Source organism: Apostichopus japonicus, chromosome 17 (assembly GCF_037975245.1).
Source record: "Apostichopus japonicus isolate 1M-3 chromosome 17, ASM3797524v1, whole genome shotgun sequence".
Lineage (NCBI taxonomy): Eukaryota > Metazoa > Echinodermata > Holothuroidea > Aspidochirotida > Stichopodidae > Apostichopus > Apostichopus japonicus.
The window spans coordinates 10,162,056-10,188,260 of NC_092577.1; the positions used below are offsets into that span (position 1 = coordinate 10,162,056).

General features: G+C 39.5%; 2 protein-coding genes across 2 annotated transcripts; both read right to left on the bottom strand.

Annotated features, from left to right (window-relative positions):
- Positions 1-6,420: 6,420 nt before the first annotated feature.
- On the bottom strand, positions 6,421-15,282 carry LOC139954981 (ras-related protein Rab-20-like). Its single transcript, XM_071955064.1, has 6 exons — positions 15,104-15,282; positions 14,020-14,066; positions 11,846-11,951; positions 10,310-10,403; positions 9,651-9,707; positions 6,421-9,206 (listed from the first exon to the last, which is right to left on the bottom strand). The coding sequence occupies exons 3-6, from the start codon at positions 11,878-11,880 to the stop codon at positions 8,757-8,759; spliced, it is 636 nt and encodes a 211-aa protein (XP_071811165.1). The 5' UTR covers positions 11,881-11,951; positions 14,020-14,066; positions 15,104-15,282; the 3' UTR covers positions 6,421-8,756.
- A 986-nt stretch (positions 15,283-16,268) lies between these two features.
- Positions 16,269-17,162, bottom strand: LOC139984549 (uncharacterized). The gene has a single exon (XM_071998486.1). It carries the CDS (start codon positions 17,160-17,162, stop codon positions 16,269-16,271), a length of 894 nt encoding a protein of 297 aa, XP_071854587.1.
- Positions 17,163-26,205: the final 9,043 nt, after the last annotated feature.

Sequence of the window (26,205 nt, forward strand, 5' to 3'; positions counted from 1 at the left end):
GGAGTAGGAAAGTGAACATGGTATTGAATGTTGGTGTGATATTAAGGTGAATTCAATTTAGTGTGTGTATGTGATACTGTTAAATACACACAATATTTGATTGAGTTCATAGTATAACAAAAGTGTCAATGCCGTTATGTTATCCTATGCAGAATATTTAACTTTAAGTGGAGATCTGTGAGAGAGGGAAGACTCTGCATTTTGTGTTAACTATAGTAGTCAGCAAACAATATTTACTGAGTTCGAGGAACTTAGAACAATGAACATAGTATTGTGTGTCGTGCCACAGAAATTGTATATGACATTTAGAATGAATGCAATATTGTTACATTGAACATGGTAAACTTGTGTTAATGTAATGTCATCATACTAGACAAGCATTAGATTTATTAAAATAATGAACTCTATAAAATTTTGTTATATGTGTGGAAGCATCCTACGCAGTATAACTGTATAGTTAAATAATGAAGCACTGAAGATGGATAAATTCAGATTGTGTCTAGATGTTATAACATTCTACACACAATATATTGAGTTCATAGAGGGAGGCATTTTGTGTCCAAAGTAAAAGCTCTCTTTTGCATCGTGACGTAACGTTGCATCCTTCTAGCCATTCTGATGAATTTCCATCTAACAATCACAAAAAATTAAATATCCTTCGGTCTAACCCAAGAGATCATCACGGCTGCAGGCATATGGTGGCTGCAGGCATATGGTGGCTGCAGGCATATGGTGGCTGCAGGCATATGGTGGCTGCAGGCATATGGTGGCTGCAGGCATGTGGTGGCTGATGGCATATGGTGGCTGCAGGCATGTGGTGGCTGATGGCATATGGTGGCTGATGGCATATGGTGGCTGCAGGCATATGGTGGCTGCAGGCATATGTAAGCTGCAGGCATATGGTGGCTGCAGGCATATGGTGGCTGCAGGCATATGGTCACTACTAATATGTCAGTCATCAATGTTTTTAATAGAATACGGTAAAACTTTCGTGTCCCAAAAGTTTCACCGTAAATTGATGTATTATATATTTCTGTGCAAAGTTAAGAAGTTTCTGGCTTAGTTCTATCTCATTCGATGTATATCATTGTGGTCAAGTGGTTAAGGCAGTGGACTTGTGATCTAAGGTTTGCAGGTTCGGACCCTGGCCAGATCATTACGTTGTGTCCTTGGGCAAGGCACTTAATCTCCATTGGGCACTTAATCTCCATTGCCTCTCTTTCACCCAGGTTTGACAGTTGGGACTTGCAAGGAAACCAGTTTGTGACTGCACCCTTTGGGAAGTCCCCCCAGGGGACATATAGATGTGGTGTGCTTGTAGTGCCCCAGGAGGGATTGTTTTGAATTGTGCACACTTTGGTGTGTGGGTGTGACAAGTTACAAATGACCAGGGGTTAGTGTTTTAAAAACATGTGAGGGTGCCTTGGCCTTGAGCCAGACTGTAAACCTTGAACTTTTAACATAAAAGTAACAGCTTAATTGTTCGGGTACCTGTTCTTTCCTTTAAACTGTCTCAAGTTTGACGGCTACTATTTTGTAGCAAGTCTGAAAATTGGGAAAGGAGATGTATGCAGATTATTTATGTTAACAAAATTGTTGTTCAATTGTACAAATTATTTTGTCTAGTCCCCTGTTTTATTTAAGTTTTCAGAAATGAGAATTTTGCCAATGAAGATCAGTTGAAATTATTCACAGTTTGCCACTTTTTTAATTTTTTTTTTTTTAAATTTCTTTTTGTTAATTTTTTGTAGAGAGGTAGCTGCAATGAAGAACTCTGTTATAGAGATTTTGAGTGGCAAAACTTTCAAGGACTCAAGTCAAGGACTCAAGTTTGAAAACAATTTTTTAGTAATAAAAAATATATAAATATGATTTATGTAAAATTTAAACCTAAGTGGTCCAACTCCAGTCTCCATAAATTGTTCTTTTGCTCAGAGACAAAAGAAAAATAACTGAGTTTTCTACCATTCCATGTTTTTTTTGGGGGTGAGTATGTTTGACAGCCTGCAGTTTTGAGTAATATCACACACCGTGAGTGGTACATAAAACAGCCTGTTCGTATCGGGTCGATGCTATTTTCTTTACAAATTTTATGCTTTTGGTTTGTATTGTCGGGAATATTGCAAAACTTGGTCGCTAGGGCAAGATGTTTAATTCTCTGGGTAGGTATGTTCAACTTTAATAGTTTGTTGGAATGAGACAATAATGGAGGACAATTATTAGCAAGCCCAAAAAAGTTGTATGAGAGTTTATGCAAATAGTATCCATTCAATATCACATTTAGGACATAAGTGTAAGGGTATATCCACAAGAAAATGCATTTCTATGAACAAAAGATTACATTTACTTTGCACGCATCCTTAAAAAACATTCTACGGATATTTTTGCGATGGAAATTTGTGGATAATTTGGGTGACAATTTAGACAACCTACTGTTTATTATTACTCTTTATGTTTGACATTACTCTTTATGTTTGACATCACTCTTTATGTTTGACATCAGTCTTTATGTTTGACATTACTCTTTATGTTTGACATTACTCTTTATGTTTGTCATCACTCTTTATGTTTGACATAACTCTTTATGTTTGACATAACTCTTTATGTTTGACATCACTCTTTATGTTTGTCATAACTCTTTATGTTTGACATAACTCTTTATGTTTGACATTACTCTTTATGTTTGACATCACTCTTTATGTTTGACATTACTGATTATAGCACAGAATTAGCTCTTCCAGATAAACCAGGTATTTTGAAGTATTTTGTAAAGATCTGGAATTGTATAAGAACTAACTAAAACTTTCTTGTGCAGCCAGGGGCACAAGATATCATATATACTTCTAGGAGGCTGCAGCCCACCTCCCCCCTTTCAGCCCTACCCACATCCCCATCCCCCTCTTCACTTTCAGATAGAATATTCCCCCTCAAAAGTCCTACTGTAGCCCTACAGTTTGTAAATGTATAACATGTATGTATTATAACAGTTTAAAACGTTGCAATATGTAGCACCATTTTGGATCTAAGCACTCACCATTTTATCAAATTTTCTCGGGGATTCCCCTCTTCAGGATGACAACATCTATTCCCCTTCCCACATAACAAAAATGGTGATCGTGCCCCTGTGTGTAGCTCCCCTTTGTAATATTTTACAGATTATAGCACCCTCCGATGAAAAAGTATGAAGAAATGAATATTTTGTATTAAATCATCAGAACTAGAATTGAATATGACACAAAAGCAAACTTTAAAATGTACTGTTAAGGGCTGTTTAATGTCATCTCATCTCTATGTATCTATACGGTTTCCATAGGTTTTCATTTGGAAGTGGTATTTTAGCTTTGAAAAGTTGGCATTATGGAACTTTCTCTATACATTATTTCTCTTTTCGTACGTTTATGTTCTTCTGAAACGGTTATCGTTCAGGATGCATTTTCAGATAAGACTAGACAGCCAGAAACTGATCAGCTGAAGAATGTATTGATACAAACTTGAAGATGTGAATTTGGATTTTGAGACAGATTTGTATGTCAAGTGTGTATCGTTCGTTCGTTCGTTATTTACAACTACCGAAGATGTTGCCCATTTCTAGTGTTTTCACTAAAGTAGAAAAGTACAATCAAACCTTAATATTTCACCATGCTCATTAACCTGTCTGTATTCTGTGTGTGTTTTTGTCCCTTCTGTTACTGTTACTTGTCATTTAGCCTCTGAAGAAGATCCTGCTAGGATCGAAATGTCAGGCCCTCTAACTCAAACCTAAATATTGTTAACTTGATTGATTAACTTCCAGACAGAAAACCCAAATAATGTGAGTGATATATCAAGGGCAAGAGGCAATGTTACAATTTTATTTCACCTTAGTTGAATAAGTAGAATTTTTCCTTTCTTTCTCTAAGCCGGGGGGGGGGGGGGGGTGGGGGGAAGAAGGAGAGGGACTTTAGCATGCCAGTGGTACATTGAACAGCAATTTGACGGTGATCATTTACTTTACAGAGGGGCAGTGTTGATTTATTTCATATTATGGCACAATTTTGGTTAATTTTATGGCAAGAAATTTTTTTCTCTGCAACACTGTAACTTGTCAGCGTATGACATTCTCAGTTGTGAACCTTATCATTTTCTGAAAGAAATGATAAGAAAAGTCATGGTTGTTCTTTGTTGATCCAATTTTGTGAAAACCGATGGATCTTATTATATGTACAATGGATTTTAAAAAAAAATAGAATATGTAAGATAATGTTTATTAGTGGATCTGTTGTTAAGATAGCATATGAATTGTAAATAACAAATTTTCTACTATCAGAAGTATTTAATACATGTTGACTCTGAAGAAGGTTAAAAAATAATAGCTTTTGTCATCTTTCCATGTTGTGGTTCATCTGTTAAAACTTGTTATTTGCCCCTAATATGCTGCCATGTGGCATTGAATGTATGAAAATAATGAGTTCCTATGTTGAAATTCATCGTTATTTGCCCCTAATATGCTTCTGTGTGGCATTCAATATCTGAAAATAGTTCATATTAAAACTCAACGTTACGGTCCTAATGTGCTGTTGTGTGGCATTGAATGTATGAAAAAAATTAGTTCATATATTAAAACTCATTGTTATTTGCCCTAATACATAGCGAGGAATTTGCCAAGGGAGGGGCGAAGCTTGTAGGCAAACTATGTAAGAGTAGCGCCACCATGAGTTGGCGCGAAGCATACAAGAAAATTTTGGCCGAAATTCCCGAAATGCCTTCCAGATAGCTGGAAGCACTTCCCAGGCCGTGTAAGTTGCATCCAAGTATTTCTATTTTGAAATTACTAACGATATCATAAAAAAATATGCCTCTTCGTAAGACTGGGACTCTATAATAGGCACTTTATCCTTAGCCATGCCCCTCTATTAGTTTATGTATATAAAATGCGGAAATAGAAAAGTATGTCGTTTCTCAGGGAGACCCTAGACTTTGTGACCCCTTGACCTTGTGACCCCCCTTGATTTTGTGATCCCCTTTGCACTTTCCTCTGCCCATTACTGGATAATCCAGCACCCACCCTGAAAACTTTTACCTCACCATTAGTAAGAAGCATCACCTATGTCATTAAAACGATAAATTCACAAATCTTATTTCTACCATATCTGTTTTTGAAAAAATTTAAGGTGAAAAACTTTTTTAAGGCGAACATTTTTTAAATTCAGTAAAATAAATTCAGTATTCAAAACCAATCTAACCATGTCCGCATCAAGAAGCACTACCATATCTGTGTAACACATAACACTGTGGACAAGCTGATATGTGACCAACTGATCATACTACAAAACGTTACTAGTAACAAAATGGAGCTGCTTGGCCATTACAAATCTTGTTCAACACAAGGTAACCATGGGGTGAAGATTCAAGAGGCCGGGGTGAAGATTCAAGAGGCCGGGGTGAAGATTCAAGAGGCCGGGTGAAGATTCAAGAGGATGGGGTGAAGATCCAAGAGGCCGGGGTGGAGATTCAAGAGGCCGGGGTGAAGATTCAAGAGGCCGGGCGAAGATTCAAGAGGCCGGGGTGAAGATTCAAGAGACCGGGGTGAAGATTCAAGAGGCCAGGGTGAAGATCCAAGAGGCCGGGGTGAAGATTCAAGAGGCCGGGTGAAGATTCAAGAGGATGGGGTGAAGATCCAAGAGACCGGGGTGAAGATTCAAGAGGCCGGGTGAAGATTCAAGAGGCCGGGGTGAAGATTCAAGAGGCCGGGGTGGAGATTCAAGAGGCCGGGGTGAAGATTCAAGAGGCCGGGCGAAGATTCAAGAGGCCGGGGTGAAGATTCAAGAGGCCGACGAAGATTCAAGAGGCCGGGGTGAAGATTCAAGAGGCCGAGGTGCAGATTCAACAGGGTGAGGTGAAGATTCGAGAGCCCGGTGTGATGATTCAAGAGGCGGGGTTAAGATTCAAAAGGCCGGGGTGGAGATCCAAGAAGCCGGGATGAAGATTCAAGAGGTTGTGGCGAAGATTCAAGAGGCCAGGGTGAAGATTCAAGAGGCTGGGGTGTAGTATGTGCACCCTCCATTTTCTACCTCACATAAAAATTTCAAAGTTAGTTTCTAATCAGTAGAATGTTAATTTTTGGAAGATTCAAGAGGCCAGGGTGAAGATTCAAGAGGATGGGGTGAAGATTCAAGAGGCTGGGGTGAAGATTCAAGAGGCTGGGGTGTTGTGTGTGCACCCTCACGTAAAAATTTCAAAGTTAGTTTCTAATAAGTAGAATGTTAATTTTTTTTCTGAAAAAGGATGCTCCCACACCCCTTATATGGAGGGTAGGCTTCAAGTACCCCAGGGCCATACCCCACCCTTAATAAAATCCTCGATATTCCCCTGCCAAGGAGGAAATATGATACATTTACTTTCATCTGTACTGAACAAAATAAATTGTTATAACATTTCCAATGGAATTGAATTTTTATCTATTTTTTCCTCACATCCTGCTCTCCCATTTCAATGACATTTCACAAAGTTAAAGGTCAAGGACAAAGTTTGTAACAAGATAGGCTTTGTAATGTTGACTTTGTTTTTTATCTTTAGATAATTTGAATAGTTCTATACATATTCATGATTAGAAGCATATTTCATTAAATCTCTTAATACCAAGAGTTTGAATCGGGTTATTACAAAATTTCAAAGAAATAAATTAAATCATTAAAAATGAGATACAGGAAAAATTCTGAAGATTTAACGGTAGTGTTCAATCTTTCTTTTAAAACCAGCATCTTCAGATGAACCTCAAAAAACACTGTGTCAAGAAATACATATACAGTAACTGTAGCCTTTATGAGGTTTCATCAGATATTAATTTAAAGGGAGAATTTATTGGCGAAAAAAAGAAAAGAGAAAAATATTCCACATTGTTAGTTGAAACCCCCATCTCCAAACCTTGCCCCTAAGTCGAGTCATTCTTGATTGAATGCAAGCTATTTTGAATGGCTAAACCCTCCATTCTTTCCCACAGTGGAATGTAGTGTTGGTCTGTGATGTCATTATGGCAAACGTTTTTCAAAAGCTTTAATTTCCTGTTTTAATCTTCTTGTGGATTTATCTTTGAAACTTGTTTTTTTTCTTCTTCTTTTTAAATATAGATAAAGCAATCACCCTTCAGACACTGGAATGTCTCTTCAAAAGTAAATTATTTTGGCCATGGTTTTTAGTAACTCTCTGATGCTATTCGACAGGCTTCGTAAGAGCCTCAGCTTTCTCAGACCTCCTCCACTTGTCACATACATTTTCTTCTATTATTGTGTAATATATTTTGAATGTGGAAACAAATAAATGAAATGAAATGAATATCATAATTATGCGACTCATAAGTAGGAACCATGTCAGTGTTACAACTAGTCTAAAAATGGACCAAAAAACTGAGAAAATGTAAATGAAAATGAATGGCTAGAAGAGGGATATGGAACCAGCTCTTTCAATAGTCTCAAGCAGCTTCTCCGTTTTGAAACGGCCGAGCCTTTGTTTGTAAGAACAAAGAGAGATGTAGACGTACGTCAAACATCTGAGAAAACTTGTGACCTAAATTAGTAACTTCTACAGATGTATTCAACAGTTCAAACGAAATGTTCCATCTCTTGTAGCAACATTGACATCTTTTCCGTATGTATGTACTCATCCTCTGTTTTAGTCCGATGTCTCTTACCCTGGGTCCTGAATGAATATGAAACTGTCAGAATGTCTCACACCTATTAGAACAGTACAATGTACAAATTGGTGCTGTATTCCACAGTATATAAAACTTGTACAGCATCAGACGTGTCTCTTCGACATTTGCAGAAGTACTCTCACACGTTTTTCATTTCCTCCACTGATTTCCAAAATTCAACGGCCGTATCGGATTTATTTTTATAAGTGCCTGCCAGTCCCGCACGCTTAAAACAGATTATACAAAACTGAGAGAATTATCTTTAAGGATCATAAAATTTTGGCCTTTTCACCTCAAAGTGAAGAAAACTTTGAACTGATGAAATAAAGTAAGACTGTTTTCGGAAAACGATAATATACCGATTACAGCAAGGTATAAACCTGTAGGCTACATGTTACTAAGCTAAACTGCTAAAAACACCCTGGATGTAAGAATACGAAAACTATTTTGGAGGTTTAACCATAGAATGTACTTCTGCTTGATATATAACAAAAGACAATTTTAGTTTTTTTTGACAGAAGGATTTTCTTCCTCATAAACCAATTTGCCTAACAAATACCCTCAGATCATATGGAGGTGACTAATTCATATGGGTATTCCTCTTATTGAATTCTAAACAACAGTTCCAAGCAATGATGGAGTGTAGCAGTTTCAAAAGTTATGTACTATGATTGAGTCCTGTGTACAAAAAATGCTATACATCTTTTCACTTGCATAGCAATTTGCCCATTTTGCATAGCACTCTCTTCCATCAATGAACAGGATCAATGGTGCGAACCTTTTAAGAATCCAAAGCAACAACTTTGCCGTTCTTGCTTGTTCACGTGGACACAGTGACGAGACACACCGACTTCTCTGCCTGTTTGTGCTTGTGTTAGTTCCCATGGCAACAGTGACAGTAAACAATCAACTACGAGGATAGAACCAGAGCTTGGATAATAAAAGATCCAAAATGTATCAAGCAAGGATGAAAAATTGCTCATGCTACTTTTTGTAAGTTTTTTTCTGTCTCTCGACCTTGCCTGATTCGGATCATCATTTCCTGTGCATGTAATCATCGACATTTATGAATATTCATCGATCGATCTCAGCAACAAGTAGGTTTTTCTCTCTGGGGGGGAGCTCCCTCAAGATCTACAATGCTCTTCTGCGGCGATAAAGGCTTTCCGTGAGTTAATAACGTCTGGAATATATATTCAAAGACCTCGTCCACTCCTTGCCCCGTCTTGGAGCTCGTCTCGAAGAACGGCTTGGCGAACCTCTCCTTGTCCTTCAGTCGGTCGTGGTTGAGCCTGACGGAGAAGTCTTCCCCTTCCTCGGAGGGGACCCTGAGCTTGGACTTTTGGTCCAGGTCCAGCTTCATCCCCGTCACAACCAAAAGACAATCGTCTCTGGCCGCGTCCAGTAGCGGAATGTAACGTTCGTGAAGGCGTTGGAAAGATTCGGGGTTGGTTATGTCGTACGCGACGATTGCAGCTGCCGCGTCTCGACAGTAAAATGAGTTTAGACCAGAAAATCTCTCTTCACCAGCAGTGTCCTAGAAAGTGAAGAAATATATCTCACCAAGTTAACCCGTACTGACCGGAAAGATTTTGGAGGCTTAAAAATAGCTCAAATTATCTGACAGTAAAGTAAAACAAAAACCTTCACATATATGATTTTTTCCAATTTTTTTGTCAGTACAGTGAAAGCAACGATTACATGGACGCTTCACGACCAGATACTGTCCGAATGATGGAGATATCCGTAGAGGGAGTTGGCTATATTAATGGACATTGTATTCGAAATGTGATATAAAGCAGACTCATAAAGTACTTCAGCTTGCGTGCATGATTTTGCACAGCAATTGTACACGAAACGTTAAACCCGCAAAACTGCACTTCCTAAAAATGTTTGGCCAGATGAGGGTATGCAATTAATGGTTTGAGTCACACAAAAACTAAATACGAGAGAAGAGAGAATTGTTTTGTAGAAATCTTACCCAAATAGCTATGTTATGTGGTCCCCATTGTTTCAGATAGAAACACGCTCCGAGCGTCTGGAATGAAAAATATGAAGAGAAATTTTTAATCACCTGAACCAAAATCTGATTCTAGATGCCAAGAAATGATTTTTGTATATGATCTACACTGTACTGGGAATGTTTTACAGACTATTAACATTCTCTAAGAGGTGCAGAAGTAGCGTACTTCTTCGATCTTCCATTGGCCCGGAATTAAATTACAGAAGATTCCACCAATCACCTTATTTTCAAATATATCAGGGATTTGTTGTATCTTTTTCCAAAAAACTTTGCTTCAATGGCTAGATGTATAAAAGTAAGCTGCATCACTGGCTAGATTTCTGGTGCACACACTCCATTGTTTCCTCTTATGTCTTGTCTTTGCTAATTTCATTCCAATGTTGTTTTTATCGCCTTTTTAATTCATTCTTTTATAACTTTTGGTACATTTTTTTATATAAAAGATGGGGGGGGGGAATTGGAGGGAGGAGAGGGATGGAGGGGAGGGATCTTTTGACTCACTTTTTTCCTTACTAATCAACACTCCTCCACCAACCCCCCCCCCCCTTTCTTCATTTTCCCTGTATGGCATTAAACAAGAAAGAGAATTCTACGATAGATGAAAATAGATGACCCACCTCTGTGTTTTCTGTGAATTGTCCTTCTATATATCTCTTGATGAAGGTGGTCTTCCCGACACAAGCGTCTCCAATGATGACCACTTTGATATCTCTGTGGTTTAAAACACAAAATAAAAGTAAATATCTCTTAAAACGAAAAATAAACTGCAGCAGCTGCAATATCCTGCTCAGATAAAGATGAATCTATATCAAACGATACGTCTTACCTCTTGACACCTGCAGTGCTCATTGTGAGCAACTCCAGTGCACAAAGGATTATGTCCTCCGCAGCCTAGCTGCAGCCCCCACAGCATAGCTGCAGCCACACAGCCTAGCTACAGCCCCCACAGCCTAGCTGCAGCCCCACAGCATACCTGCAGCCCACACAGCTTAGCTACAGCCCCTCAGCCTGGCTGCAGCCCCTCAGCCTGGCTGCAGCCCCTCAGCCTAGCTGTAGCCCCTCAGCCTAGCTGCAGCCCTCAGCCTAGCTACAGCCCCCACAGCCTAGCTGCAGCCCCCGCAGCATCCTACTTTGGACATGGTACCTAAGCACATTAGTAGTGTAACGAGTGATGACCCAAGCCACTAACTTTCAAAAGACAAGTGAAAAGTCTCTGTTGATTTTCTTGACAGCTATAACAGAGTGACCTGTGTTCACGTATCGACTTAATTCAGGAAAAAATTACTGGCAATGGCTCAACTCTTCTGTCACAACGGAGAGAGTCTGGTTGAAATTACATCAAATATCTGAAATAAATCACCTTTGACAAACTTGTACCATGTACTGTACAGTCATTCCGCTGGTACACTTTCTAATTCATCTATCAAACACACACCCATACAGATTGTACAACAACCAATCCCTCCATCCTGCCAACGTGCCCCTCTCCCTCCCCAAAACTCAACCTGCCTCCCAAATAACAGTCTCTGCTGAGGGGAAGAAGGGAGAGCTCACTGTGTGTGTATCTAACGTGGACTCTAAGAGTCTCGGCTAGATACAAAAGCAGTTCTGTATCACTATATGCAAACCTCTTACTCCCCCCACACCCCCCAAAGGTCCTGAAATCAAACCAACTTTTACGCTCCACTCTTACCCACTGTGCAATTCACCCAGGTCCTAGGCTACAGTATTATACCACTACAGGCAACCCCCCCCCCCCCCCGCCCAACAACCACTGTGCATCTGTCTATGAGAAAGGTGCTGAAATCAAACCAACTCTGCTCTCCACTCTTACTCGTCATGCAATTCACCCAGGTCCTAGGCTACAGTATTATACCACTACATGCAAACCCCCACCACCCCCCCCCCCCCCACCAACCACCTTGCATCTGTCTACAAGAAAGGTGCTGAAATCAAACCAACTCTACTCTCCACTCTTACCCTTTTGTGCAATTCACCCAGGTCCTAGGTTCCCAAGCTACAAGCAAAAACATGATTACACCACTACATGCACACCTTTTTCCCCCTCCCCTCCCCTCCCCACCCTCTTCCACCCCCCCATCATCCTGAAGTCAAACCACATTCACTCTCCACATTACAATAACTTTACTTACGCTTTCCTCCTACTTGTTTCTGATTCCTCTGCCATATTTGATTCCCTGACGATCTTTCCTCAATTAAAAGACGTAGCCATCGTGTCAATATATCACAAGTTTAAGCCTGTAACACAAGGAATGGAAACAATAACATTGAAAGTATGAAATCATAACCCAAATGATAACATGAATCCCTCACATTACTTCCTTTTCTACATGTATCCATCCAAGTCTGAAATTCGGGGAATGTCAACAAAGACCATGTCGAGGATAACACCAGACAGAAACCGTATGTACATGTACGGACAAAATTATGGTTCCCACTTCCTTTTATATAGTCTCAACACAGCAAAGTGAAAGTTCTTTGTTTAAGAGATGTTTAACTGATAAGTACATACAAGGTATCACATACAATTGACAACAAGCCTCAGGACACTTCATAAAACTTATCCACTCATCTTCAATAAATCTGGTTCAATGTCCCGCAATACAGCTACGTGAGTTATTTCTTCTCGTCTAAAGTGTCGCAATCAGCAGGCAACTTGTGGGGTTACAACATCAGTGTCACTTCAATAGCTGTTTGTTAATTACAGCAGCATTTTCTTAACCAGGGGTACATGCCCCCCCCAATCCCAATCTCTGGAGGGTAAGAGGGCGGGGGGTGGTGAAAATCAGCAGCCATAAACAAAAAATCCCTGCAAGATTAAGTTCATCCACAATTGGAAATGGGCGGAGGGGGGGGGGGCAAGCATTTTCAATTGTTAAAAGGGTTTGAGTCTTGGAAAAAATTTAAGAAACATCTGTATCAGGGAATAACCAAAGACCTAAGTACTGTGCTTGTACTGTATGTGCTTTTTTCTACTGTATAAAAAGGACTTTCTGGGTGGCTAAAGTTAACTACTGAAATTTTCATACATATAAGCAATTCATGCATAAAAGAGCTCGTTGGGTTGCCTCAGTACTGCGCAATACATGTGAAATTTCTGGATTACTGAATGGCTCATACACTGTACCAGTGTGCTACTAATATATGTTCACAGTGCAGTGCATTATAGTCCTATATGAACGTTAGAAAATGAGCTTCCATATTGCATTGAAAATCTGTTTATTTAGTAACTCTTATCAGGTTTTCAATTAGAAATTAAACCCTTGAACATGTGAAATTACAGTTAAATGTACAAAATTTACAATGTAAACAATAAAATCATGACTAAAACCATCATAATTTTACGAAAAAGTCAAGCTCAAAGACTGGCATTGACTGACAATGCTAAAACGTGCCGTTAATCACGAATCAAAACTGATTGGTCAATTTGAACAACAAGTTAACTGTCTAATATAATGAGAACAGGTAGCGTTATTTCCGGAACATATCGTGGATAAATATCGCGGGCTTAATGCCTTAGGACTATAGCCTAAGTATAAATCGCTGGCTTAATGCCTTATGACTATAGCCTAAGTCTGGTCTATTATTTATTAAATTTATACCCCTTGCATGTGCCATGATTTGATTTCGTTTCAAAAACGTCTAATACACCAACTATCGTTACTAATACACTAAGAATGTATAAATATATTTACTTTCTCGTTTACTTTGGGATGAGAAACAACCTTTGTAACTCTGATCAGGGAACATTATCGTGCCGGAATTTAAGATGAGAGGTTTAACCTGGGCTTCTTCTGACAAAAAGCACTCTCCATCGGGAGCTGAAGGCTGTAAAACTGTCCAATACGGCCAATTCTCTCTCTAAAGTTTTGAATGAGTTAGCGGCATGCAAAGTACAAATGAGGGATGTTAGGCTAGCTCAGGGATCAAAAGCAAGTTTGCATTAATCGGGAGGACCAGCCACGAAATCTTTACAGGATAAGTGGGATATCAGCGATTCAAAGACTTCTCGACAAGTCGGCAATTTGGATAATTTTGTACAAACCAGACAGATTTATGAAAAAAGGATCCAGGTAAACTTCTGTACTTGTTCTCTTTGAACTTCAGCATGATGTGTGATTATGATAGAGAGCCATAAGAGAGAATCTGTGCACACTTAGTGAACACATAGATCAACGGTCACTAAGTGGATCTTTGTCTGTGGAAAAAAACGGTGGGATTTCTACAAGTACTCTATATTTTAAACATTACTTATTCAAGTTTGCTGTTTCATGTGGCAATATGCCTATTGTTGCATGTTACATACCAGCAATGAACCCAGCAGTCTTAGCTCGGTATGGCTCCTAAGAATATCTGAAAAAGAAGAAAATAAAGGAATTGAAGAAAGGACCAGAAAATATGCCAAAGGACTTAGCTCTTACTTTCACCACATTATTGTAACTAGGCCTAGTAATAATGGCCAGACATCACTTTAATTCATCCTCATCAACTAAAGTGAATTTATGGCTTTCATAAACATAGGTTTTAGACTATGACAGAAATGTGGTTGAAGAAATGAGGATCAAAATGACATTTCAGCTCAATACACAATGATCTTATGGTCTTATAAGTAGTCATAGCTGTCATATTATCACCTGTCAGGCATATTATTACTACAATAGGGGAGATGACTTTGTACTCGCAATTTAGGTCATTTTGTTGTGGAGTTTGGTGAGCAGCTGTTTCCTTTCATTAGTTGAGCCCATTACATTATATGAACTACATCGTCTGGAGCTCTTGGTCTATGGTAGTTATTATACTCAGTTGTACTTGTAGCCTAACATTAGGACAAAAGTTAATGCTTTGTTACAGTAAGAAACCATGTGACAAACTTTAACATTAATTTGTAAACAAGCTTTAGATTAGCCAAACTGGTTTCAGCCTAGTCTAGATTTGACTAACCTTAGCTAAGTTACAAGGTCAGCTCATTGTAGCCTAAGCTCGAGTCAAGACAAGTTAGTATAGTACTAGTGTAGTTGGCCTGTGCTATGAAGTATAGCCTAGCCAGCCTAACATACATTAACTTAATAGGCTTAGGCAAGTTGTTTTGGATAACTTAACATTACAATTAACATGAAGCATGGTCTCACTTAACTTCATGCTAAACCTCAAAGCTAACGTTAAGCCCAGCTAAGTTAGGCCTGTATTTTTAGGCCTAGCCCAACGTTATACCCCGCAGTGGTTCTATGCTATGCTAGGCCAATTAACTTTTCTTCTTATAATCTAGCTTAACGTTAGGCCTAACTAAAGTCTAGCAGTTAAATATTTACAATGTTGGAAGAAGAGTGAGTCTACTTTTTTTCATCGATGGCTCTTGTTATTGCTACTAAGGGAAACAATGTATTAATTACCTTCATGGCTCGCGCAGCTGGACACGGGAAACAGATGGGCGAGTTCAGAGGTAGTGGCTGTGTTTCACAAACGCTAGTTCACGTTAGTAAACGTAGCCTAAGCAGACGAGTGATCATCACTATTTTGGTCAGTTGATGTTGCATGTCCTGTGTACACTTGTTTTGGTTTGTCAGATCGCATTTAACCAAAACCGGAAGTCGGCATCGTGATGTGCGGGAGATTCTGCTAGTCCAATTTTAACTAGCGCCAGCACTTTGTACTATCGGCTTCGGGTTCTTTCAACCGATAACTTATAAGGAAGCATGGAGAGGAAGGGATAGGAGGTGGGGGGGGGGGGGTTGTAGTCAGGGGCTTCGATTTGTTTCAAATATTGAGAGGGGGGGGGGGATCATTTGCTTGGGTACAGGCGCGTAGCAACTTTCTTCCCCAAAATACTATCAAAGCGGAGCGCCGCCATTGGTTGGCGCGCAGCGTACAAGAACATTTCTGGTTTTGATAGCCCCCAGATCACCGGAAATGGCATTTCTCGGGCTTGAAAATGACCAACCAGATGTACACTTTTGCCTGAGAACCAAGTTTTTCCCATTAGTTTTTTTTCCATCCATAACCTTTTCAAGATTGTCACCAGTCACACATCATGTTCGACCTCATCGCATATCATGTGGATCATTGCTTTTGTAGGTAATTCTACGTAACGGCCCACAATATCAGTCAGCCCCACTTTTCAAGGTTTTAAGCCCATTATTTGTTCAGAATTTGAATAATAAATTCACTTCAAAACATATCCATAATGTTGCACAAAATTTCATCTATGGACAACCAATATAGAAAAAAACCCTTCAACCCCTAACAGATCGACCGGTCAAAATTGCACGAGTAGAGGGAAGTATGATGAAGAATGTTGGTCAGGGAATTTTCGAAATTTCAGACACGGTTAATTTATTGGTATAATACAAATATTAAAACCTCTTATAACGGCTACTATAAAACTTGGATATCATAAAAAAAGTACAAAAAATATGCTCAAGGGGGCGGTCTACCCCTTCGCGCCCCCCCCCCCCCCCTTGGCTACGCGCCTGCGGTTAGAAATCTTGTAGGAAACAGGCCAAATGGAAACCCAGTGAACCCATATCGATGTGGATCATAATAATAATAATTACTTACTTACTGCCCATTATGCCTCCTGGCACATAGGGCAGCAACAAAAGTCTTCCGCTCCTTCCGATCTTGGGCTAATTTTTGGATGGTACCCCATGTGTGGTTCAGGTCTTTAATCTCCCCTTCCACAGTTCTTCGCCAAGTGTTTTTAGGACGTCCCCTCTTTCTTTTGCCTTCTGGTGTCCAGTGGAGGGCTGTTCGTGTGATGTCATCTATGTTCTTTCTCATTACATGTCCGATCCATCTCCACCTTCTTCTCATGATGATGTTCTCCATGCTGTCTTGATGGCATTGGGCATATAGTGCTTCGTTTGAAATGGTGTTTGGCCAGAAAATGCGACATATTCTTCTTAGACTCTTTGAGTGGAAGACTGACAGCTTATTGAGGTCGATTTTCGTCATTCTCCAGCATTCAAAGCCGTACAGAAGAGTGGAAAGGACACAGCTTTGGTACAATTTTAGCTTGGTCTTGGTGCTGTACTGCTGTGATCTCCATATATTATTGAGCATTCTGAATGCATTTTTGGCTTTATTAAGACGGTTCTTAATGTCTTTGCCTGCGCCTCCATCGTGTCTGACAGTGCTGCACAGGTAAGTAAACTCCTCAGTAATAGGTAGGTCTTCCCCGTTTGCTTGTATTGGTAAAGGGTCCGAGATGTTCAGGGTCATCACCTCTGTTTTCTTTTGGCTGATCTTCAAGCAAATTTGCTGGGCAAAATCACCGAGTCTGGATGTTTTTTCTTGCATATGCTGGTGGGTGTGTGAAAGTAGAGTGAGATCATCTGCAAAGTCGAGGTCCTCAAGTGTAGAAAAGAGGGTCCATCTTATGGCCCTTTTTTGGCCTTCAGTTGCCGGTCTGATCACCCAGTCTATGGCGATATTGAAGAGCAGTGCTGACATGACACATCCTTGCCTAACTCCAGTCTTCACTTGGAACTTATGGTTACTGTTTCCAACTCTGCATGTGAAAGTGGTGTAAAAGCTCTTAACTACAAGAACTAGCTGCTCTGGTATCCCATAGTTGCGTAGTATTCTCCAAAGGCTGTCTCGGTGGATGCTATCGAAAGCTTTTTCAAAGTCAACAAAATTAATGTAAAGCTTCCTCTGCCATTCTGTGCATTGCTCTATGATATTACGTAGTGCAAATATCTGGTCAGTGCACCCTCTACCTTTCCGAAAACCTGCCTGTTCCCTTCTGAGACTTTGGTCAACAGTCTATGATACGGGTAATAATTATCTTTGCCAATATTTTGCTTGGTGTTGACAATAGTGTGATGCCACGCCAGTATTAATAATAATAATAATAATAATAATAATAATAATAATAATAATAATAATAATAATAATAATAATAATAATAATAATAATAGGGTCATTCAGTGCCAAATTATGGATGGCTGTTGCTGGACCCTCTCCAAAATTACCACTATCCTTACATGATCAGAGAACCATGAAATAAGGATACCGTGAAAATTTCAGTTGCATTTGCTTCAGTATTGTCCGATTTATGGCTATTTGAAATATTGGTGACATTTTGGCATTTTTTTTGAGCTTTGAAGTCCTTTTTTCTCAGCAATTGAACATCCCAGACAGCGAAGGGGTTTTTGTTGGGGGTGTGGAGAATTTGATTTGCCGACGGATCTGGAAGTGGTGACTGAAATGGGGGAGGGGTCTAAGGGGAGGGGGTGTCCCCTCCCCTTTGGCAATTTTTTAGATTTGAAACGTCCTTAGATGCAATCTGGTGCATATTTTAAGTCAAATTTGAATTGCCGACGGATCTGGAAGTGGTGACTGAAATGGGGGAGGGGGCTAAGGGGAGGGGGTCTACCCCTCCCCTTTGGAAAATTTTTAGTTTTGAAACGTCCTTAGATGCAATCTGGTGCATATTTTAAGTCAAATTTGATTTGCCGACGGATCTGGAAGTGGTGACTGAAATGGGGGAGGGGTCTAAGGGTAGGGGGTCTACCCCTCCCCTTTGGAAAATTTTTAGTTTTGAAACGTCCTTAGATGCAATCTGGTGCATATTTTAAGTCAAATTTGATTTGCCGACGGATCTGGAAGTGGTGACTGAAATGGGGGAGGGGTCTAAGGGTAGGGGGTCTACCCCTCCCCTTTGGAAAATTTTTAGTTTTGAAACGTCCTTAGATGCAATCTGGTGCATATTTTAAGTCAAATTTGGCACGGAAGAAGCTTCCGTTCTCCTTTTCTCTATTCAGCTTTCCTTCTTTCTTCCCCTTCCGCTCTCTTCACCTTTTCTCCTTTTGCCGACAGACCCAAAATTTGCCGACAGCGACCAAATTATTAGGGGGGGGGGGGTGTGACACCCCCACACCCCCCCCGCTCGCTACGCCCCTGATCCCAGATACTTCTTATATAGCGCAAGTTACAATAAAGTCTCGCCGCGCTGTAAAAAGAAAGTGAAAGATATGTACACATTATACAATAAGAAGTAAACATAACAATTATAACAATGAAAACAGGTGTGTCTTCAAAACAGTTTTGAACATCTCCACAGACACGACATTCTTTATGTTGAGTGGGAGTTTATTCCAAAGGAGGGTCGAGGAGTATTGGAAAGATCGCTCGCCATAAGATTTTGTGGACACAGGGTGGACACATAGAGAGCAATGATTGGGTGTTAGAGCGCAGACGGCGAGTTGGAGGTATAACTTTGAACAAGTTCACCCAAGGAGTGTGGCGCAATACCATGAATACATTTAAAGGTTAACAGGAGTACCTTGTAATCAATACGCAGTTTGACAGGTAGCCAATGAAGGTCATGAAGTATGGGGGTGATGTGAGAGACAGGCTAGTGCAACCATGGAGCTTCATAGCTCCATGGTGCAAGTGATCAGCCTGGCAGCAGAGTTTTGAATGCGTTAATTTAGCCAGTTGACTTTCAGGGAGACCAAAGAGCACACTATTGCAGTAGTCCAAGCGTGATGTAATAAAAGCGTGTACAAGTCCCTCGGTAGTTTGATTGTTCAAAAAACGACGAATTTTACCAAGCTTATGAAGATCAAGAAATGCAGCCCGGCAGATATCATTTACATGACACTCCATGTTCAGATTTTTGTCAAATATGACTCCTAAGTTACGAACATGTGAAACAGGTGCAATCGAGGCATGTGAAATTCTAACAAGTGGGATAGGAGTGACAGATCTTATATATATGATTGTACGTACTTACACTCATACACAAGAGATGTACAGACATTATGATAATAATCATGAGTGACAACATGCTATACGGTCACAGGTCACAGAAACAACCACGAAAAGTCATTTACCTCATGCAGCATGTGTTGGATGAAGTTTTAGCCACCGCCAAATATGATTTGGATAAATAATCTCACGCATTATTTTCTATTTATAACCACAAAAAAAAACTATGCCACCAAATATTGGGGGATATTAGATACTATATCCCCCACCTAAAATACGGGGGACATGTCCCCGCACCCCCCCCCCCATGATCACTGCCCATGGTTGTAGTGCTGGGTTGTAGTGCACAAGGGGTATGACCTCAATTCCTTTGTTAAAGAACTTAGCATGCATAGACTCCTCCGGATGTATGACCTGATTTATTCACTTTGGTTTCGGTTTTGAGTACAACGATTATGTATGCTGCCGTGTTACCGTAATTAGAAATTAGTGACTTTGCGATCCGCTCGATAGGCATTGCCGACTTTGCAATCCGCGGCCCCCTCACAATTTTGCAAGGTCGGTATAAATGACTATATATAGTTTGACCTTTCGGGGAAATATAAACATTTGAGATTGTGTTTCAGTTCTGTAGCCTTCCTATGTGTAATAAGTTATTTAATCGAATCTATAGATATACGTGAGATAGTCCCAAATTACAAAATAATGAAGTAAATTACGTTAAGGTTTCATGACATTTCATTTGCGTCATTATATTTGATTTTTCAATGTAGGCGTAATGAGTAGATTGAAGAGGGATTACCTTGCTCTCTGAAACAGTCGGATTAGTTCCTTGATTTTTTTTTTCATTAATCATATATTACGGTGTTAACTTTCATTTAGCCAAGAATGGCTATCTTTGAAGATTTTAAGAATTGCGATGGTTTATGTACAAAAACCGACGCATTCAAACTACGTGACATAAGGTCACTTAGCCTCCTTACGAAGTCTGCCAGCGGTTTTTGAAAACCGAAAAAATCTGAGCTGATGTGCTCTCGTGAAGTTCGCTATCCCTGCATGAACATTGATGTTCAAGGGGCAAATCCAGATGGGGAGGATGGCGTGGGGTTGGGGTGGGGGGGGGGATCAGGGGTGCAAGCGACCCTTTAATTTTCTATAACAGATTAATCGTCCACATAATTAACCCGATAAAGATATAACATACAAAATAATGTATTAATCTGTTACACTCAAATAAAATCGCCTAACATGTCGCCAGTATATAAAACCTGTTTTCTATTAAGCCAAGTTCATCTAGTACATGAGCATTTAGCTTACCATGGGAAGAATACATATTACCCCCCCCCCCCCCGGACGCACGTGCTTTCCGAGCATGATGCAGTAATGTCAATTAAATTAAGCTTTGTCAAAGGCTTTGATTAACATTAATGCCTTTAATGCAATCAAGGTTTCTGGTATGAATTATCACTCATATCATGTACCGCATGACGCGGCCAAATTGTTTCCACATGAGACTCTTTCATGTACTGAGTCTGCGCACTTCACCTAACTGACACAGTACACATACTGATCGACGAGACGCACGATAATCACGTGACCATGACGGTAGGATCTAGCATCGTGCAAGGATCACAATTCTGTTGAAAGAAACAGATACTATCTTGATCTATAAATGATCAAATTATAGAGACCTTTTTCTTCTTCTTTTCTCTCTCTCCAGATTTGACATTTTGAAGACATATCAAGGCAACTGCAGTGAAAGTACTGACAACATTAAAATGCTATACAATCCAATGAGCACTGCGAAATTCGTGTCGACACCGAAACCAATACCACCATCATCAGATCATGCTAAAGTGCTTCAATATTTTATAGTCAACATTTGCAAAACCCATCTCCAGTACATAATAAACTATGCAATCAGTAAAGAAGATCATGTGAAATATTAGTTAAAACAAAATAGCACATGGTAGTTATTACTCTTTGATGTCACTTTTATACTTGATCAAGTCGTCAGCCCTGTGTCTGTGAAGGAACTTTAAACCTTCAATGTGTTCCGAAAAACAATACAATCAGTTTAGAACAGGGGTCCCCTAACTGGGGTGCATGAACCCCAGGGGGTGCGTGTGTCCATCCCAGGGGGTTCGTGAGACGTTTCTGAAAGTCAAAACTAGAGTACTTTTTGTTGAACTAAAATCTGATATATCATATAATTTAGTAATGTACAAAATTCGTACCTATGGACAAACTCTTTTCGCGTTCCATACGCATATAATGCCATAGCTGTACCGTACCGTGCATGTGATAAATAACTGAATTATGCAACAGACACAGGCCGCATAACTTTGGTGAAGTTGGTGTACGCATGACAGTACGTCGTGAAGATAAAGAGCTGAATATGAACTTGATCTTTTACGAAGCACTGTTATTCGTATTATAGTATAATAATGACTGAAGATCGTGTCTCGAAAAGTTGGGGGTTCGTGGACAACTCTGACATCCACAGGGGGTTCGTGAGGGTGGGGGGGGGATAAAGTTAGGGAAACCCTGGCATAGAAGAACATATGAAACAATAGTTTAAAAAAAAAAAACCTGTAATGTTCTCCGAAATGGCTTATGATATGTTCTTACCTGCATCATGTTTGGGGATCTCAGTTATCTTGTACACGGTATATAAGTTATCACATCGACCAACGATGTTAAGTGTTGGGTTGGTGTCTCCTATTTACAAATCATATCACAAATGTTAAATTTCCTGTGTTAGTATCGAAGCGTTTGAAGTAGTCTTAGTATACTTTGCCGCCACAAGGACGTATAATATTACACATAGGTATAGGCTAATATGTAGAATGATCTTAAGACTGATATCGTATTCATGTTCTTTATTTAAGGTGGGGTGTTGGGAGGGGGGGCGGGTATATTAATGGTTAAAACATTGATCTGATCAAGGCGTTCAGCTCCCTTTATAGCTGACTAAAGTTTCTGATTTAATTGAATATTTTCGCTGCAAATGCGTAGAATGCAGAATAAGAATAAGTAGAAAAAAAAATCAAGCTGGATTTGACATGTACAATCAAATGACGTCATCCATGGCATCTATAGTATACAGTATAGGTCAAGTTATATAATTGCAACATTCCTTCAAAAAAACAAAAAAACAATCTCGCTACAGCACGGAGGCGTGGTTTCTTCCTGTTACCGGTTTTTTTCATTATCTAGGGAAACCAGTCCCATAAAGAAGACCTATAATGAGTGATTTATCGGTAAGCTCACAATGTGACGTCACTTCCCGTTTGAAGATTTGATAAACTTTATCACGCAATTGATGTTTTCTGAAACAGGTGGTTGAACTACTGATTCGATTGATGTACAGTGTTCCCATATATGTACGTTCTATACCAACAACATATGAGTTAATTATATGTGAGTTAATACATGAGCTGAATTAGATGGAATTCATATCGGTTACAATTCCTTTTTTAGTGAGGGGGGGGGGTTGAAGGTAGGGGGAGGGTTCGCTGTGAGGGTGGAATAATAGTGATTATTGAAAGTGCATGTGTCCCATTTAATTGTTTATGTAAGGACTATTTTAGATATGACAGTCGGAAATCCCCAACTCCTGTTGGGTGGGGGTGGGGGATGGGAGGGAGGAGTAGAATCTATTTAAATACTGTATTGCCTATAACAACTCAAGCACGTTAAAATCATCCTCTTATCTGTGAAGATGACTTTGAATAAACAATATCGTCATGTTTCATATTCATGTACATTCTCATTAGAGACAATAGCCTGAACGAAAAGTCATTCGATTTTTATTTGTTACTGCTGTGCTATAGTATTATGTATGGACATGATCAAACACTACAAAATAGTCTGGCTTGCATCCTACCCCCTCCCCGATTTTTCTTCTTGATTGGAAAAAACGAAGAACTCATTGGCTAGATTAGGATTCGTAACATAGGCCAGAGAATTTAACGCCCTTTGCTTTATGATACGAATTAACTAACCAATTCCAATAAATAAGAATTTTTTTCCTCTCCTTTCTTGTAGTTTGGTTTTAAATCTGCAGTGAGTAAATTTCTTTCAAGTCGACATTTTTCTTTAAATATAATTTTGGAAATAATAAAGAAATCAGTTTTGAACTAATGAGTCCGATTGGCGAACCAGTTACCTCAAGTTTCTTCGATCTCGTTGGAAAGTTTGTTAAAAGGTTTGTAAACAATATGGTTTTCTGTATTATTTTCTTTAGAGATGGAAAAAAACGGTGTCTTATCTAATTGCGAAAACGTTCTGTCCGGTCAGACAATATAGGAAGGGAGGGACAATGTGATTTTTATTTCTTAATTCAGTTCACTATATGTAAAACCTTCCGAAAGGTATATATGCAAGGAGCTCTCCGTTACCGCTCCCTTTGTAAGTGTTTAACAGTTTTGGGCGAATGATATTTCAATTCCGTATAGATATTCTTCAAAGACCAGAAAGATTAGAAATAACGGACATAAAAAAAATAAAACAAAAAAGAAAAGTTATAGAAATGTTCTATTGTCAGTTTATGAATGGCGCCCTCAATTAAGCCGTCAATTCCCCCCCCCCCCGACGGTCCAGTTTGTTGAAGCACGTTATATTTATGTACATAAGACAAACTTTATACCTTATATGGTTGATTTATGGAAAGAAAATCTCGAATTGCGGGCCTATGTTAATCTCAACCACAAATCTACATATTCATGTTAAATATACATAATCCATTTTATCATCATATTACGAAGCATGTCATTATCCTAAATGTCAAAGTTTTATCAGCAAAATATCAATGCTTTTTTTTGCCTCTTGAACGTCTAAATTAATCTTCCTTTCAATAAATCTACCATGTGTGATTCATACATGCCTGAGCGACAAATTGGGGAAATTTAAATGAAATCTTTTCGTTTTCAGCTTGATGAATATATACCTTTAAACAAATCCATCCTTTGAAAGTTCCTATATACCAAAAGAACAAAAAAATGGAAACCGCACAAAGTGCTATGCCTTCATGTTCAATAATAGTCATTCGGCTATACATCTAGTTCAGGGACCCCATCCCCACCCCCACGTTAAATATTTCATATCAATCTCTATATAGTACCCAAAGATATTAATCGGTGTTTCAGAGGGGCATCGAGGGGTGGGGGCATCCTCTCCCAGAAAAAAAAGACAATATTTTAGATGTCCAATAATGCATTCAAAGGCATATAAAGGCCTGTTGATAATCTACAAATTAACACTTGGTCAATAATCACAGGAAGTTTTGTGTGATGCTAAAAAAAAAACAGGAAATTGGATCGGGAGGGTTGAAGGGGGCGGGCACACCTCCATGAACATATTTATCCGAGTCTTGACATGCTCCTTCATGTTTCACCTGCCTTTACCTTTCCTCAAAATGACTTCCACGTCCAAAATGTCAGTACTTCCTGAAAATTAATTTTCTCCATTATATAAGAAAATTTATAATTGATGTGTGGTGTTTGCTTATAGTGATTTTAACACACAGTGATAGAACGATTATGAGTTTGTAAGGAATATGAACTTAACGATTACAAAGAAAACTCATTTACTAGATGAAGGCACATGATACACAATTTCATAATTTGTGTTGGGAGAAGTTTATTACCTATCATATGCACCTGTTTGCATTTCCTAATTAATGTGGAAGCTTTTTATAGTTTTACTACGTGAAGTTCCTCACGCTGTAAGATTTGTATTTTTGTTTACTTCTCCATGGCAACGATGCCATTCACATCGGAGGGAAAATATATAGAAAAGTCAGTTAAAGACAGTGGCAACTTTACTGACCTCTGCGCTCGTGAACAAGGGCGCAACCACCATTTTTGTTCTGGAGATGGGAAAGGGATAAGATGTTATGTAACGGTCGAGGGGAGGGGTATAAGATGGTTCTCCCTCCCACTTTGAGAATTTTTTGGTCGTAAAATGGAATATGCTTAGATCCTGTATTTTGCAATTTTTGAAACAATGTTGCAGAATTTTCGATCAGTGTTGTAGGGATTGTACCGTACACACACATGTATGTACTATACACTGGGATTGTTTGTATACTTTGCCAATCAGTCTGTGTGTGTGTGGGTGGGAGGGGCGGGAGGGGGGCGGGGGAGGGTGATCCCCATGCTTGACTGATTCTGGGGTAGGGGCTTATCAGTAAAAGCCCCCCCGGGCGGTATACGAGGTTGCGCCCTGTTTATGACGTCCGGATTTGAATTTTCATTTCAAGAGGAATATTTATTTGTTGTTTCAAACTTGCTTTGTTCATCCTTTTCCAGAGTGACATAGAATGAGCTATTGTACTGAAAGGGTCCAGTTGCTCACAATTTCCGGTAAACCGGTATGACTTAAAGCCAATCCGCCGGTCCCAAATTTTGCATCACTCTGTCCATCAGTTAACACTTCATCAACACATCCGGCACAAATTTGCCGCAGTTTATCGGGTGTAGCGAGAGGGGAAGGGGATGGGAATGGGAGGGCCAGAAGTGGACGGGAGGAGGAGGTGTTTATTGTGTGTGTGTTGGGGCAGGGAGGGGGAGGGCTGTATCCCCTAATGCATTTTTGTTTTGGGTGGGGGAGCAGTAGAACTGATACATGCATAGAAAAGTAGCATGGGCCATCGACTTGCTACTTAAAAGTCAATTATGAGTTATTTCTTTGTGTTTGTATGGGAGGGGGTTGTGAAGAGTAGACACATTGGACTACAGCTTTCATTGATGCATGAAATTGTCGTCGAAGAGCA